General features: G+C 43.8%; 1 protein-coding gene across 1 annotated transcript in view; it reads right to left on the bottom strand.

Annotated features, from left to right (window-relative positions):
- The window catches only part of LOC121697882 (deleted in malignant brain tumors 1 protein-like), a 136,930-nt gene that overhangs the window by 37,551 nt on the left and 85,319 nt on the right, over positions 1–14,060 (bottom strand). Inside the window, 4 exon segments of the mRNA XM_042079670.1 lie at positions 1,452–1,760; positions 1,877–2,176; positions 2,348–2,656; positions 2,746–3,060. Of these exon segments, the coding sequence (XP_041935604.1) occupies positions 1,452–1,760; positions 1,877–2,176; positions 2,348–2,656; positions 2,746–3,060 (1,233 nt within the window).

Here is a 14,060-nt window from a genome sequence, read left to right as displayed (position 1 = left end):
TACAGAACTCTTGATGCCAAAGCTGATCTTTCACAGAGATTTAATAATCACTTCGCTTCAATAGGTGTAAATCTGTCTAAGAAGATAAGTCAACCTCAGGGCGTCACCTTCAAGCAATTTCTTTCGGGTAGCTACATTCATTCATTCTTCTTGAAACCAACAGATGGTACTGAACTCCTCAAGATCTCGGACTTGAGGAGCTCATACACAGCTGGTGTAGATGGATTTTTTGTAACATCTTGAAAGCCATTGCTAATATCATTGTTGAGCCACTGGCTCATTGTATCAACCTTTCTTTACTTACTGGCACTGTACCTAAAATGACTAAAGTTGCCAAGATAATTCCAATTTTCAAATCTGGCGACAGAAATGATATGAGCAACTACTGGCCCATATCAATCCTACCCACTTTTTCTAAAGTAAAGGAGAAAGTAGTATACAATAGACTCAGTGGCTACATAGATACACTAAATATCCTCTCCCAATATGGTTTTAGAAAAAAGAGCACAACCTGTATGGCAATACTTGACCTAATAAAACAAATTAATAACTGCACTGAAGAGGGAACATGTGGTGTTGGTATTTTCTTGGACCTATCAAAAGCCTTTGATATTTTGTTGCATAAATTGCACCATTATGGTATCAGAGGTATAGCACTTCAGTGGTTTCGAAGTTACCTATACGAGAGGGAACAGTATGTCCATGTAAATGATCATAACTCTACTTGTAAGCCCATACTCTTTGGGGTCCCCCAGGGTTCAATTTTGGGGCCACTCTTATTCATTCTATATATAAATGATTTTGTCAATTCCTCTCATATTTCATAAAATAATTTTTGCTGACGACACAAATTTGTTTACATCACGCAAGTAAAACAAATTTCATGTTATTCAAATCGAACAAAAAAATTAAAAACATTGATCACTGCCTGTTTAAAATCAATGGCCAGGAAATAAAAAGAGTGCATGCCACAAAATTCCTGGGGGTCTACATTGACGATTCTCTCAACTTCAAATGTCACATTCACCTAAAGTACTGTCCACTTGCTCAACACACAGATCCATTTCAAGACCATGCCTGATCACACATGTGTTATCTGAAAACAGCCTCTAAATCCACTTTAACTACTTTGTACATACATGTAATCATCACCTAAATATCACTAAAGTGTACTGAATCTATTTTATTACAATTCAATCACAGACACACAAACACACCCACGTAAATATAAAAACCTGAAGAAGCTAAATTTATTTTTTGCAGATATGAACTGAGTGGCAGTCATATTTTGTACCGCTATGCGGTACATCTAGTTACATTTCATTCACACTGCATTTATAATACCTGTCATGTAGTACCATCTCAATATGATAATAATGCAGTTAATGTTTATAAATGTAATGATTTAATAATGAATTAGTTAATAACATTTCAAATTAGTGGTTGCTTACCTGAACAGATTACTCCAGCATCTTCATGATGTCCACAGTAATGTTTACCCCACTCATTATGGCCACAGTTCTTCAGTCTGGACTCTGATCCCTCACAGCTCACTTGATTCATCCAGATGGTCCCTGATCCCTCTCCAAAGTGAGCTAAATCCAGGGCTTCTACAGCATCACCACAGCCCAGCTCTCTACACACCACTGCAGCATCAGTCATACCCCAACTATCATCACACACGGTCCCCCACTCTCCAGCATGATACACCTCCACTCTCCCAGAGCATCGACTGCCTCCATTCACCAACCTCACTACATCTGTGGGATTGAGAAGACAGTGGCACATCGTTTGGCTGGCACATTGACTGGCTCAAAGAAATTTGAAAAGAATACTGATAAACAATAGCCTGTAATGTATTTTATTTTTAGATTACCATTACAGACCAATCCAACATCGTGCTTGTGAGAGCAGTTGTGTGAGGGTGTAGATGTTGAGCAGAGGTGAATCTGAGTCTCGTCGCCTCCACACTGGATCTCCTCTGACCACACCTGGCCCTCTCCCTCTCCAAATGCAGCTGCTCCCAGCACCTCTACAGGAGCCCCACAGCCCAGCTGTCGACACACAACCTCTGCATCCTGCTGGTCAAATGTGGTACTGCATACAGTGTGTCTGGTCTCTTTATGAAGCAGCTCCACTCTGCCAGAGCAGTGAGAACGGCCCACCAGTTGGACTCCTGTAATTCACCATTTAACAAAGAATAGCATGCAAATTCACATTTGTATGTGTGTTTTTATTTAAATTACCCTATCACTTGCATATTTTTAATATGTTGGAATATTATGATAATGTGACGTGTGATAAGGCATATTATTTACTAAACTATCATTGTTTTCAGTTAGCACACCTGAGCAGATGACTCCTGCATCCTGATGATGACCACAGTTTTCTGTACCCCATCTTTGTGCGCTGCAGTCCTTCACTGTTGACTCAGACCCCACACACTCCACATCACTCATCCAAATTTCTCCAGAACCCTGTCCAAACTGAGCACCTTTGAGAGCTTCTAAAGCATCTCCACAGCCCAGCTCTCTACACACCACTGCAGCATCACGCAGGTCCCATCTGTTATCACACACTGTGCCCCACTGTCCTCTGTGTAGAACTTCAACTCTTCCAGAACAGCGACTGCTGCCATTCACCAACCTCACAGCAGCTAGGATGGGAATAAAGAGATGATGATATATTGGGACAGTGCTAAAATATGGCAGATTTGTTACCATGAAGCCAATATTTTATTTGTACCTCCGCAGACCAGCCCAATATTGTTCTCATGTGAGCAGTTGTTGTTCATAGGGGATGTGGGGCAGAGTTGAATTTGAGTCTCGTTGCCTCCACACTGGATCTCCTCTGACCACACCTGGCCCTCTCCCTCTCCCTCTCCAAATGCAGCTGCTCCCAGCACCTCTACAGGAGCCCCACAGTCCAGTTCTCGACACACAACCTTTGCATCCTGCCAGTCAAAGGCAGCATCGCTCATTGAGGCCCATTTCTCTTTGTGAAACACCTCTACTCTCCCGGAGCAGGGGTTGGATCCATTAGATAGCCTGGGTACTCGGGCTGAAGTTCAAAGAAAGCCAATAATACAAGCTTCATCACCATGTATTAAACACAAACAATACATCAGACATACAGTAAATATGAACATGGGGAGAGTGTAGTACTGTAGCTGCCTGGTAGCTCTAGTACTCCAGTAACTTGAGCTAGGTAGAACCGATTGTTTTTAGTTTTTATTTTTCACTACCGACACTACTCGGTGACCTTGAAAGACACAGATCTATGTGAAAATTGTTCTTTTAAGTCCAGAGCTGTTTTGATATCTAGTCTTTAAAACATAGCCTACATGAGCATATTGAGACATGTCTAACATTAGTGAGCTAACATTTGACGCACTTCACACCCAAAAAGGACCAGTGGACCAGTGTGCTCAGCTGGAGTAGTAGTGGTGAAGGTAGAGAAGGTACAGACCCATGTACAGACGAGATGTACCGCAAAGCGGTACAAAATATGGCCTATGTACAAAAATTATACAGGAGTCATACTTGTCAATACTTGCAAGATGAATCTATGGTAAAGGGATTAATTTGATATTGAAATGAAACGGGTTATATGAAACATTATATGAATGTTATTGGGCCTGACAACCATATCATATCATACAAGTTTAATTAACTTATATGACTTCAGGCAGTCCAGGTGAAAACATAGTTGATGTATTACAATAGTTCAAACAGTAGAACAGAAAATCAATGAAATAACCTGACTTGTCCTTTGATTCCCATTTATTTTCTCCAAGACCCAGAATGTCCTGCTTTTGCTCCTATAGATCTGGCTCACAATGTTATATTTGCCCTTATCTCTGACTTGAAATATTTATTTATTTGACCTTTATTTAACCAGGTGAAACCCATTTAGACCTTCAGCCTCTTTTGCAAGGGAGCCCTGACATGACATGAGAATTTAGAAAAATTCTCAAAATTGCCGACAGGCTCCATTGTCAGTTGAAGCTCTTGTGACACTGGTGAATCAGTCAATCAAACACCTGCCACTTTAAAGAGTAGAGAGACCATGGGCCCTATCATGACCTTCTAAAGTGCATCAACACTCGTCAAAAGTCTATTCAAATTTAGTAGAATGTCCAGTTCACATTGGGAGGGGTTTCGTTATCAAACGTGGAGTGCATGGCGCAACAAGGTGTTCCTAGGTTTTTTAATCAGTCATATGGGTGTGTTTGGGGTGTAACATCATTTAAACCAATGACATCTGTCATTCCCTTTAACGGCGCAAAGCGCGATATGTCAAATAAATGCATCGGTATTTTGGCATTCAACGGCGCATTTGAAGGAGGCTGCTTGCGAGACCCTATGGAACAGTCATTCCACTAAACCATGCTTTACTAAAACTTAGCATAGCCTTCACGCATTTGCATTCGTCTATTATTTGAACTCATTGGCAAAGTGAAACTAACTTCACCAAGGTGTCAGTCAACGACAAGACGGAGTTATATGCAGTTACTTTCACTATTGACTTTTACCATCGAAAACAGGCTGAAAAACACTTACCCAAATATTGCTCAAATGACTGAACAAAACAACATTTATCCTGCAGAGGAATTGCTTATATCTCGTGACAGTGTGTCTTCAGCTGTGCTCCATACGTGTCTCTCGCCTCTCCCCTAATCACTTTTAACCGTCATTACCAATTTGCAAATGATGGTGAATAACTACTCATCATGAGATGTACAGTATTTCGTAATATCTTTATTTTAATTATGCTTCCCATTGTAATCATGCAATTTGTAATGTTTTGCATGGACGTGCGCTGGTGTGCGTTCATAAATGATAGAAGGATGGTGCGTGCACCTGCCAATATGACTGACAATGCGCTCTTAAAATAACATATAAACAACTCGCCATAGACTTCTGACCAGGTGTACAATAGCGATTTTTAGACAATGCGTCAGGCCCCTCCATAGGTTGTTAATTGCCACACCCCTGGGTGCATTGTTTAAAAAATAAACGTGCAAAATACCGAATTAAACTTTGCGCGGGTGGAAAACGAGTTTTACGCCATGCGCTGGTGTGCAAAATACAGACCCAAGTAGACTGTGATCTTGCACTCTGAATAGGTTCAATGACTGAGGGGGGTCGTCCAGTACTCAGCAGTCCCGCCTATTCAGGGACCAGGCCAGGTCCAGGTTTGGGTCGGCCAGTGCGGGACAATAAGTATCATTGAGTGGCCCTCTCTATCTGCACGCCGTCCAGCAGACTTGGAATGAGCACAAGTGAGGGAAGGGCATAGAGGAGCGTTTGCAGTCAGGTGTGCGCTAATGTATCCAGGCCCAGCGATGGGTAGTCGTTGAGGATCGAGAACCCAGGGTTGCTAACTACTAGACTATGACTAGACTAGACCACAGCATTGTTTCTAAATGACAGGGTACGAGTTTAAGGCATAAATATGTCTAGACCAACAGCAGGTAGGTCTAATATCCGCTTATTATGTTCTCGGCGCAGTTTTCTCTACGACGGAGTATTACATTACATTACATTACATTACATTTGGCTGACGCTTTTTAACCAAAGCGACTAACAACATGGTAAACAGTAAGTTTTAGAACAATTCTCACAATTTTAGGACAGTTTAAAAAAAAAAAAACACATTAGAGTACAGTAAGAATAAGTGCGTCGGTGAGTGCTGTATTTTAACAGTTACTTGTCAGTTTAACGGCTGGTGAGTGCTAGGATCAGTAAGACTTGTTGTAAGTGTTGCTATGAGAGTAGATGTTCTCTAAAGAGCTGGGTCTTCAGGAGTTTTTTGAACGTGGAAAAGGATGTCCCTGCCCTTGTAGGAACTGGCAGTGTGTTCCACCAACGAGGAACAACAGATGAGAAAAGTTTGGATTGGCTTGAGCGTACCGGTGGTAGAGCTAGACGTCGTTCGTCAGAGGAGCGCAGCGGTCTGGAGGTAGTGTAAGTCTGTATGAGGGCATTCAAGTAGGTGGGAGCAGAACCGGAGACTACTTTGTAGGCAAGCGTTAGAGACTTGAATTTGATGCGGGCCGCCATAGGTAGCCAGTGTAGCTGGATGAGCAGCGGGGTAACATGTGCCCTTTTGGGTTGGTTGTAGACCAGGCGCGCCGCTGCGTTCTGGATCATCTGAAGTGGTTTCACTGCGCAGGCTGGGAGACCTGTCAGGAGGGCATTGCAGTAGTCGAGTCGTGAGATGACTATTGCCTGAACCAGAAGTTGGGTAGCATCTTGAGTCAAGTAAGTCCTGATTTTCCGTATGTTGTAGAGTGCGAAACGGCATGACCGGGCGACTGAGGCAACATGATCTGAGAAGTTTAGTTGGTTGTCGAGAACAACTCCTAGATTTCTTGCAGTCCTGGTCGGTGAAACAGACAGGGAGTCAAATTTGATGTTGATGTCGTGGTGTATGGTAGGTTTAGCTGGGATGACCAGCAGTTCAGTCTTTGAGAGGTTCAGCTGGAGGTGGTGTGCCTTCATCCATGTAGCTATGTCTGAAAGGCAATCCGAGATCCGTGCTGAAACCAGGGGGTCGTCAGGTGGAAAGGACAGATAGAGCTGTGTGTCGTCTGCATAGCAGTGGTATGAGAAGCCGTGCGAACGGATAATCTGTCCCAAGGAGGTGGTGTAGATAGCAAAGAGGAGGGGGCCCAGCACTGAGCCCTGGGGGACCCCTGTGGTGAGATGGTGAGGTGCAGATAGCTGACCAAGCCATGATACGTTAAACGAGCGTCCTGTGAGGTAGGATTCAAACCAGGAGAGAGCAGAACCGGAGATTCCCATGTCAGCGAGTATAGAGAGAAGGATACGGTGATTAACCGTGTCAAAGGCAGCCGATAAGTCAAGCAGAATGAGTACTGATGACCGAGCGGTCGCCCTGGCTTCTTTTAAGGCTTCTGTTACAGACAGCAGAGCCGTTTCGGTAGAGTGGCCGCTTTTGAACCCAGACTGATTTGGATCCAGAAGGTTGTTCTGTGAAAGGAAGTCAGAGACCTGTTTGGAGACTGCTCGTTCAATGCCTTTGGATAGGAAAGGCAGTAGTGAGACAGGGCGGTAGTTCTCGACTTGAGCAGGGTTGAGAGAAGCTTTCTTAAGTAACGGTGTTACCCGGGCCATTTTGAACGCTGTTGGAAATGTGCCGGAGGTTAGCGAGGCATTGATCACATGTGTGATAGCTGGAGCGATGGTCGGGCTGATGGACTGAAGTAGGCTCGTAGGTATAGGGTCCAGCGAGCATGTGGTAGGACGGCTGCATGTCAGGAGTCTGGACACTTCACTCTCGGAGAGAGGCGTGAATGCTGAAAAAGATGTTCCAGCAGTCCCTAGAGGTTGTAGGAGTGCGGTATCTGAGTCAGATGCGTTGAGTGGGCATGTAGAGAATTGACTGCTGATTGCCGCCACTTTGTTTGTAAAAAATGAGGCGAGGGTATCTGCAGTAAGGCTGGATGGAGGAGGAGGCAGCTGAGGGTTGAGTAGCGATTTGAAGGTTGAGAAAAGTTTTCGAGTGTCTGTAGCGCTGTTGATTTTGTCATTGTAGAAAGCAGTCTTAGCAGCAGTGATGCTGGCTGAGAAGGAGGTCAGGAGTGTCTGGTAGTTTTTGAGGTCGTCAGCTAGTTTGGATTTGTGCCATTTCCTCTCCGCGGCTCTGAGTTTGGTGCGCTGCGATCGGAGGGTATCATTTAGCCATGGATGAGAATGTTTGGATCGAGCTGGCCTTGTGGTAAGAGGGCACAGCTCGTCTAGACACGAGGTCAGTGTGGAACAGAGCGAGTCAGTGGCTTCATTGACCTCCAGAGAGGAGAAGGTGTTGAGTGGAGGTAGACCGGAGGCAACCACAGAGGAGAAGTGCGTTGGAGACAGGTTCCGGATGTTGCGGCGGAACGTGACCATCGGCTGAGGAGCCGGAGGCTGTTCTGTCAGGCTGACGTTGAACTGGATGAAGAAGTGGTCAGAAAGATGGAGAGGTGTCACCGTGAGGGTGTCTGTGCTGCAGTTCCGAGTGAAAATCAAGTCAAGCTCTTTGCCAGCTTTGTGAGTCGGTGGGCTTTGAACCAGTTCGAGGTCAAAGGAGTGGACCAGGGCCAAAAAGTCCGCTGAGCCTGGGGCATCTAAGTGGATGTTCATATCACCGAGAACAAGAAGCGGACAGTCATGCTCAGGGATGGAGGATAGCAGAGTGTCAAGTTCGTCAATAAAGTCGCCTAGTTGGCCTGGAGGGCGGTAGATGACCAGCACGTAGAGTTTTGCTGGGGCGATCACTGTGATGGCATGGAATTCGAATGAGACATATTTGTTTGAAGGCAGTAGCGGGGTGAATTTCCATTTGTTGGAGATCAGCAGGCCCGTCCCGCCTCCTCGTCCAGATGGGCGAGGGGTGTGGGATAGTGTAAGGTTAGTGGAGAGTGCAGCCGGGGTGGCAGTGTTCTCTGGTTTGATCCAAGTCTCAGTGAGAGCAAGGAGTTCCAACGAAAGGTGGTTGGCATAGCCAGCTATGAAGTCCGTTTTGTTGACTGCGGATTGACAGTTCCACAAGCCCATGGAGAAGGAGGTTTCTGTCGGTGAGGACCGTTTAAGTTGCTGGAGGTTAAGGCGATTTCTGCCCCTTTTGGCATGATGCCGTTTTCTGCAATGGCCGGTGATAACAGATATGGTGGAACGGCACATTTTGCCTTTGTCGGTGCCTGTGCTCGGTGAACTTGCACAGGTCAACTTGCTCGTCTTGACCGCGTCCGTCTTACACGAGGACGGCTGAAACGAGGGCTGCCGCTTATGCTGACGCTTCAGCTGCCGCCACTAATTTTATGCTGCTAGGAATTGCATACAGCTGTCCTCCTATCTCGCTAATGATGCATCAGCGTAGACCGCCCTCTGACGTTCGCACAGCTTAGATTGTTCAAAAGGGTGTTAATTACTGTCAACTGAAAGTCCGCTCGCTCACACCGACCGAAACTCACAGTTTCAAGTAGCCTCCTCCCTCAGCTGTTCCCAAACGCCCAGAGTCCAATTCTAACAATTGGAGAGGATTTGGCCAGTAGTAGCCTATGTGTTCTTGCTTTCTCTCTCCCAACTCACTGCAGTTGTTGTCTGATTACCTGAGAGGTGCTCCGATATTATAAGGAGCTAGTCACGTCTGATCCCGCCCTCTGACGTTCGCACAGCTTAGATTGTTCAAAAGGGTGTTAATTACTGTCAACTGAAAGTCCGCTCGCTCACACCGACCGAAACTCACAGTTTCAAGTAGCCTCCTCCCTCAGCTGTTCCCAAACGCCCAGAGTCCAATTCTAACAATTGGAGAGGATTTGGCCAGTAGTAGCCTATGTGTTCTTGCTTTCTCTCTCCCAACTCACTGCAGTTGTTGTCTGATTACCTGAGAGGTGCTCCGATATTATAAGGAGCTAGTCACGTCTGATCCCGCCCTCTGACGTTCGCACAGCTTAGATTGTTCAAAAGGGTGTTAATTACTGTCAACTGAAAGTCCGCTCGCTCACACCGACCGAAACTCACAGTTTCAAGTAGCCTCCTCCCTCAGCTGTTCCCAAACGCCCAGAGTCCAATTCTAACAATTGGAGAGGATTTGGCCAGTAGTAGCCTATGTGTTCTTGCTTTCTCTCTCCCAACTCACTGCAGTTGTTGTCTTTTTAGGGCCACACATGAAGGAAAAAAATATTTTTGCCATGACGAGATTAAACTGACAGGGTACGAGTTTAAGGCATAAGGAAATGTCAACATTAAACTCGACATTTCGAGAATAAAGTTGAAATTTAATATCGACTTTAATCTCGACGTATCGACTTTAATGTCGCCACGTCGACATTAAACTCAACATTTCGAGAATAAAGTTGAAATATCATGTCGACTTTAATCTCGACGTGTCGACATTAAACTCAACATTTTGGGAATAAAGTTAGTTGGGAGAGAGAACGACCGCTCGGGACGATTGAAAGGGAGGACGAATGAAACAATCCAACAAGTGCAACAATGATTCAGAGTGTTCGAGTGCAACAATGATTAGACATAGGCCTATATCATGTGCACAAAACATAGAACATATTAACCTACGTTGCTCAGCCAAATACTTTGCTGTTAGGTCCTTATCATGGAGTTACAGGCGATAAATGCGATGGTCAAAAGTAGCCTAAACGTCATAGCGGTTTATTTATTTATTGTAGGCCTATTATTAAAGTGTTGTTCTAAACATTTAGTTGTTGCATCTGAATGTTCAACTTCATGCTTATGCACTAGAGGCATACTAGGCGCTCTCCCCAATCCTAGACTTTCACGTTGCTTGTTTGTAATGGATGCAAAACAGCCCATTGCTGAATGTCTATGGAGGGACGAATGAAGCTGTCCTCCCGACCACCCCATGTAGGCTAGTAGTCTACTTGCACACACATGCACACAAAGTGTATAAATAAAGTGCATGCACACATATTCTCTCACGGGATCAAAATAGTATATATGCTTAGGCTATACCTGTGTTTCTAGCCTCCTAGTATTGCAGGTGAGACATGGAAAAGCAGTTTTAGAAAAATGAGTTTTGTCATGTTATCCTATGGAGAGTGACGCCCGTGGGTCATGAAGGGCAGTTATTTGGATGTGCAGTGGCCTTAACCACGTAAAACAGAGTGAAATAACATTTTGTATAGAAACATCATTGGATACATATATTTTTCTAGCTATTTAGCCTAAATGGCATAGTATTTCCATAACCGCGAGACAGCACTCCACGATGACGGCAATGATAGTTAACAAGACGCAATCTATCTGAAGTAACACATATTTGAAGCCCATTTTTCATGTAACATATTGTGTATTAGTGTAGGCTACATAGCTTAAACTGTGTAGGCAGTAGGGCCTATTGCGAGTTTAATGTCAGCATGTCAATTTTAAAGTCGACACGTCGAGATGAAAGTAGATATGATATTTCAACTTTATTCTCGAAATGTCGAGTTTAATGTCGACATGTCGACTTTAAAGTCAACATGTCGAGTTTAATCTCGCCATGGCAAAAATATTTTTTCTCTTCATGTGTGGCCCTAATACTCCGTCGTATTTATCTGATTGTTGATTCGCTGACTAGGCAATTTTAATCCGGTCCACGACACCTTCACTGAACACACTGCTATTTAGACATGAGGCAGACCGACCATTCATCTCTATTGAACTATTCGCGAAGTAGCCTCACAGACATCACATGAAATAAGTTTTTCTCATCTTTTATAAGGTGCTATAGCCGCTATTTGCTGCGATAAAAGGATCGCGAGAAAATTAACTTTCAAGAAATAATCATATTAGGCTACTCTCTGCATAGCTCTGCGCTCATTTTAATTCATATAGGTGGAATATCTTCCACACATGACAAAGCGTAAACCAGAATAAACAGCAGACCTTACCGAACACAAAGGTGTAATGCAATCCCCTGTACAATAAGCCGTTCCAGAGTAATCCGGTTTTGAAATGGTAGCAAATTATATGGTCTCCAATTTTGGGCTTTAAGTGTCTTAAAACTGAGTTGTGCTTAAATACCTATATATGTGTAAATATTAAAATCAGAGGATATACAGCTCATGGCTAAGAGTTTGTCGATGTAGCCATAATGATTTGTTTTCACAAAAGGCTAAGCATGCATGTATTTAAGTGTCTTAAAAAAGTGTGCTTATATTGTTCAATGCATGATTTCATAACAGGCCAAATAGAAAATAAATGTTAAATATAGTCCAGACATAATATTAAAATCAGATGATGTAGGATAGTATAGAGTTAGATAAAGTTGGATGGCTCCAGAACTCACACCAGTGGATTGGGTCTTAAAGGAGCCATACCACTTTTATGACACTATAGCTCTTCTGTTGACCTTTAGATTTGTTGCTACTGAGCATGAAGGGCAAGCCAATTATGAGTTCTGTCCAACATTGATGGCAGGTTTAGAAAAAAAAGTCAGCACATTTGAATTGTCAGGATCAGTTCCTGTTCCGTCTTGTCTTGTTCTCCCCGTCTAATGTTTTTCCATCATGTCTGCTCCTCTTGTCTTCCTGTTTGCTTTGATTACTTCCTGTGTCCTGTGCCATGTGCCATGTTTGTTTGCCAGGTGTCTCTGTTCCATGTGCCTGTGTCTCCGCCCCTCAACTGATCCTTGTTAGTTTAATAATGGTTTTCACCTGTGCCCTGTTAACCCCTGTGTATTTAAACCCTCTGTCTCCCCTCAGTCCCCTGTCGGTCATTGATGTTGTTTCGTGGTTTGCTGTAGCGTTCGTGTAGCGTGCATTCATATTAAAGATTCCTGTTTTCACAAGTGTGCCTCGATCTCGGCTTGCGCCTCGGTCCAGCTCTCCTTACAGCTACCGTGACATTAATCATATTGCAATAATACCAATAACCGTGATCATTTGGTCATGATTTTTCATCAAATGTTTATACTGCATCTCTAGTGGCTGGTAAAAAAAGTTGAGTGGCTGGTAGACTTTGGAATCCACCAGCCACAATGGTAGGTGGAAAAAAATATTTGATTTCCATCCCTGATACATACGTACACTCATACACACATTCATAAGTCTCAATCTGTCCATTTCTTTCCACAAAACTCACCAGAAGTCATCATTTAAGGGGTTATTTTTCAATTTTTTCTACCGGGGCTACTGAGGTACTACCTTTTTCAGGTGGGCAGGGGGGCCTTTTTCATGTCTGTGCCCAGGGGCCCAGTGGCTCATAATCCTTCCATGCCACAGGGTTAAAACACTGGTCTTGTTTTCAAGTGCAATCAATAATTTAATTGTACATTTTGAAGAAACTTTTCCATTCTATTAGTTCTTTTTTTTAAACATAAATCAGGGATTATACTGTACATAGCAAAAGAGTCAGGGGACAGAACTTTTTACAATTAGGTCTAGGGAAAAATGAAAACGCACACGCACTATGACTTCACAAAATCTCACTCCAGCCAAACACCCAAAGTTGGCAACCCTGAGAACCACACCTCCCATTAGGCAGTCTCTCTCTATGCAAACTGTATAACCTGTCCAGCATCGAACCGTTACCTCTGTGTTTGGACACCACTATGGCGGTTGCGGGCAGCTTCTGGACCGCAAGTCCACATCAGAGTTCTGTGCACCGTGCAAATGAATTGCACATACCCTAGTGACAACAGCTTTGTGCCCACAACAACAGTCTCCTCACCTGGTGACACACACACACACTAGAGTTGCCACACATACTGGAACTTTTTTGAGTGAATGTGTTCCGGATAATTACTAAACTTTTTCGGGGCACCAACTGTTATGATTTCTAGTTTCAAATGGAACCTTATAGTTTTCTTTTGCTGCAATTCGGTTTTCTTCTTAGTTGTGTTTATCGGACATCAAATCCTGTGTACACATACATAAAAGGCACAAGTTTGTAGAGACACCTCACATAGTGGTCATAGCCTATAGTGTTTAATAGACTAGCACACAGCGTTCAATTGAATAGTTGCATAGGCTACAATAGAAGCAAATGGGCTAGAACAGACTCACCACTATCAAGCCTAGGCTACAGCTGAGTGCAAAATCTCATCATCACTGTGTCTTTCCATTCATTTTGAAATGTTCTTGTAAGATCCTGCTCAAAAGCCAATTGCACATAGGACCTTCTGATAATATTGCAACATTGAACGTAGGCTATGTGATCACACGGAATGTTCTTTAAAAGTAGATAACTCTAACACATTTACGAGTGGATGGATTCCAGGGACCCGATTTTCACCTCAACAAAGGAACCAATCACAGAACGGAGGGGGGACAGCAAGACGATGATGAAACACTGAAGTGGTTATGAGCTACGTACAGACGCATTTGATAGACATTCAAATAAATGGCTCTGAGCATTCGTAAACCACGTCTCAAATACGAGATCATGAATGTGTAGTTCCCAGACCCAAACTCAATGAGATGAGGTCTGGCGTTAGCCAGGCTATGTGGCTAGGCAGAGGGACCAAATGTGATGGAAAGTTTAAGAGCGAACAGGACACTCGACATGGCTTTTAGTATCTGCTCTGACAGT

Source organism: Alosa sapidissima, chromosome 22, assembly GCF_018492685.1.
Source record: "Alosa sapidissima isolate fAloSap1 chromosome 22, fAloSap1.pri, whole genome shotgun sequence".
NCBI classification, from domain to species: Eukaryota; Metazoa; Chordata; class Actinopteri; order Clupeiformes; family Clupeidae; genus Alosa; species Alosa sapidissima.
Note: the sequence above shows the minus strand (reverse complement) of the source record. Positions and strands in the feature narration are given on the sequence as shown.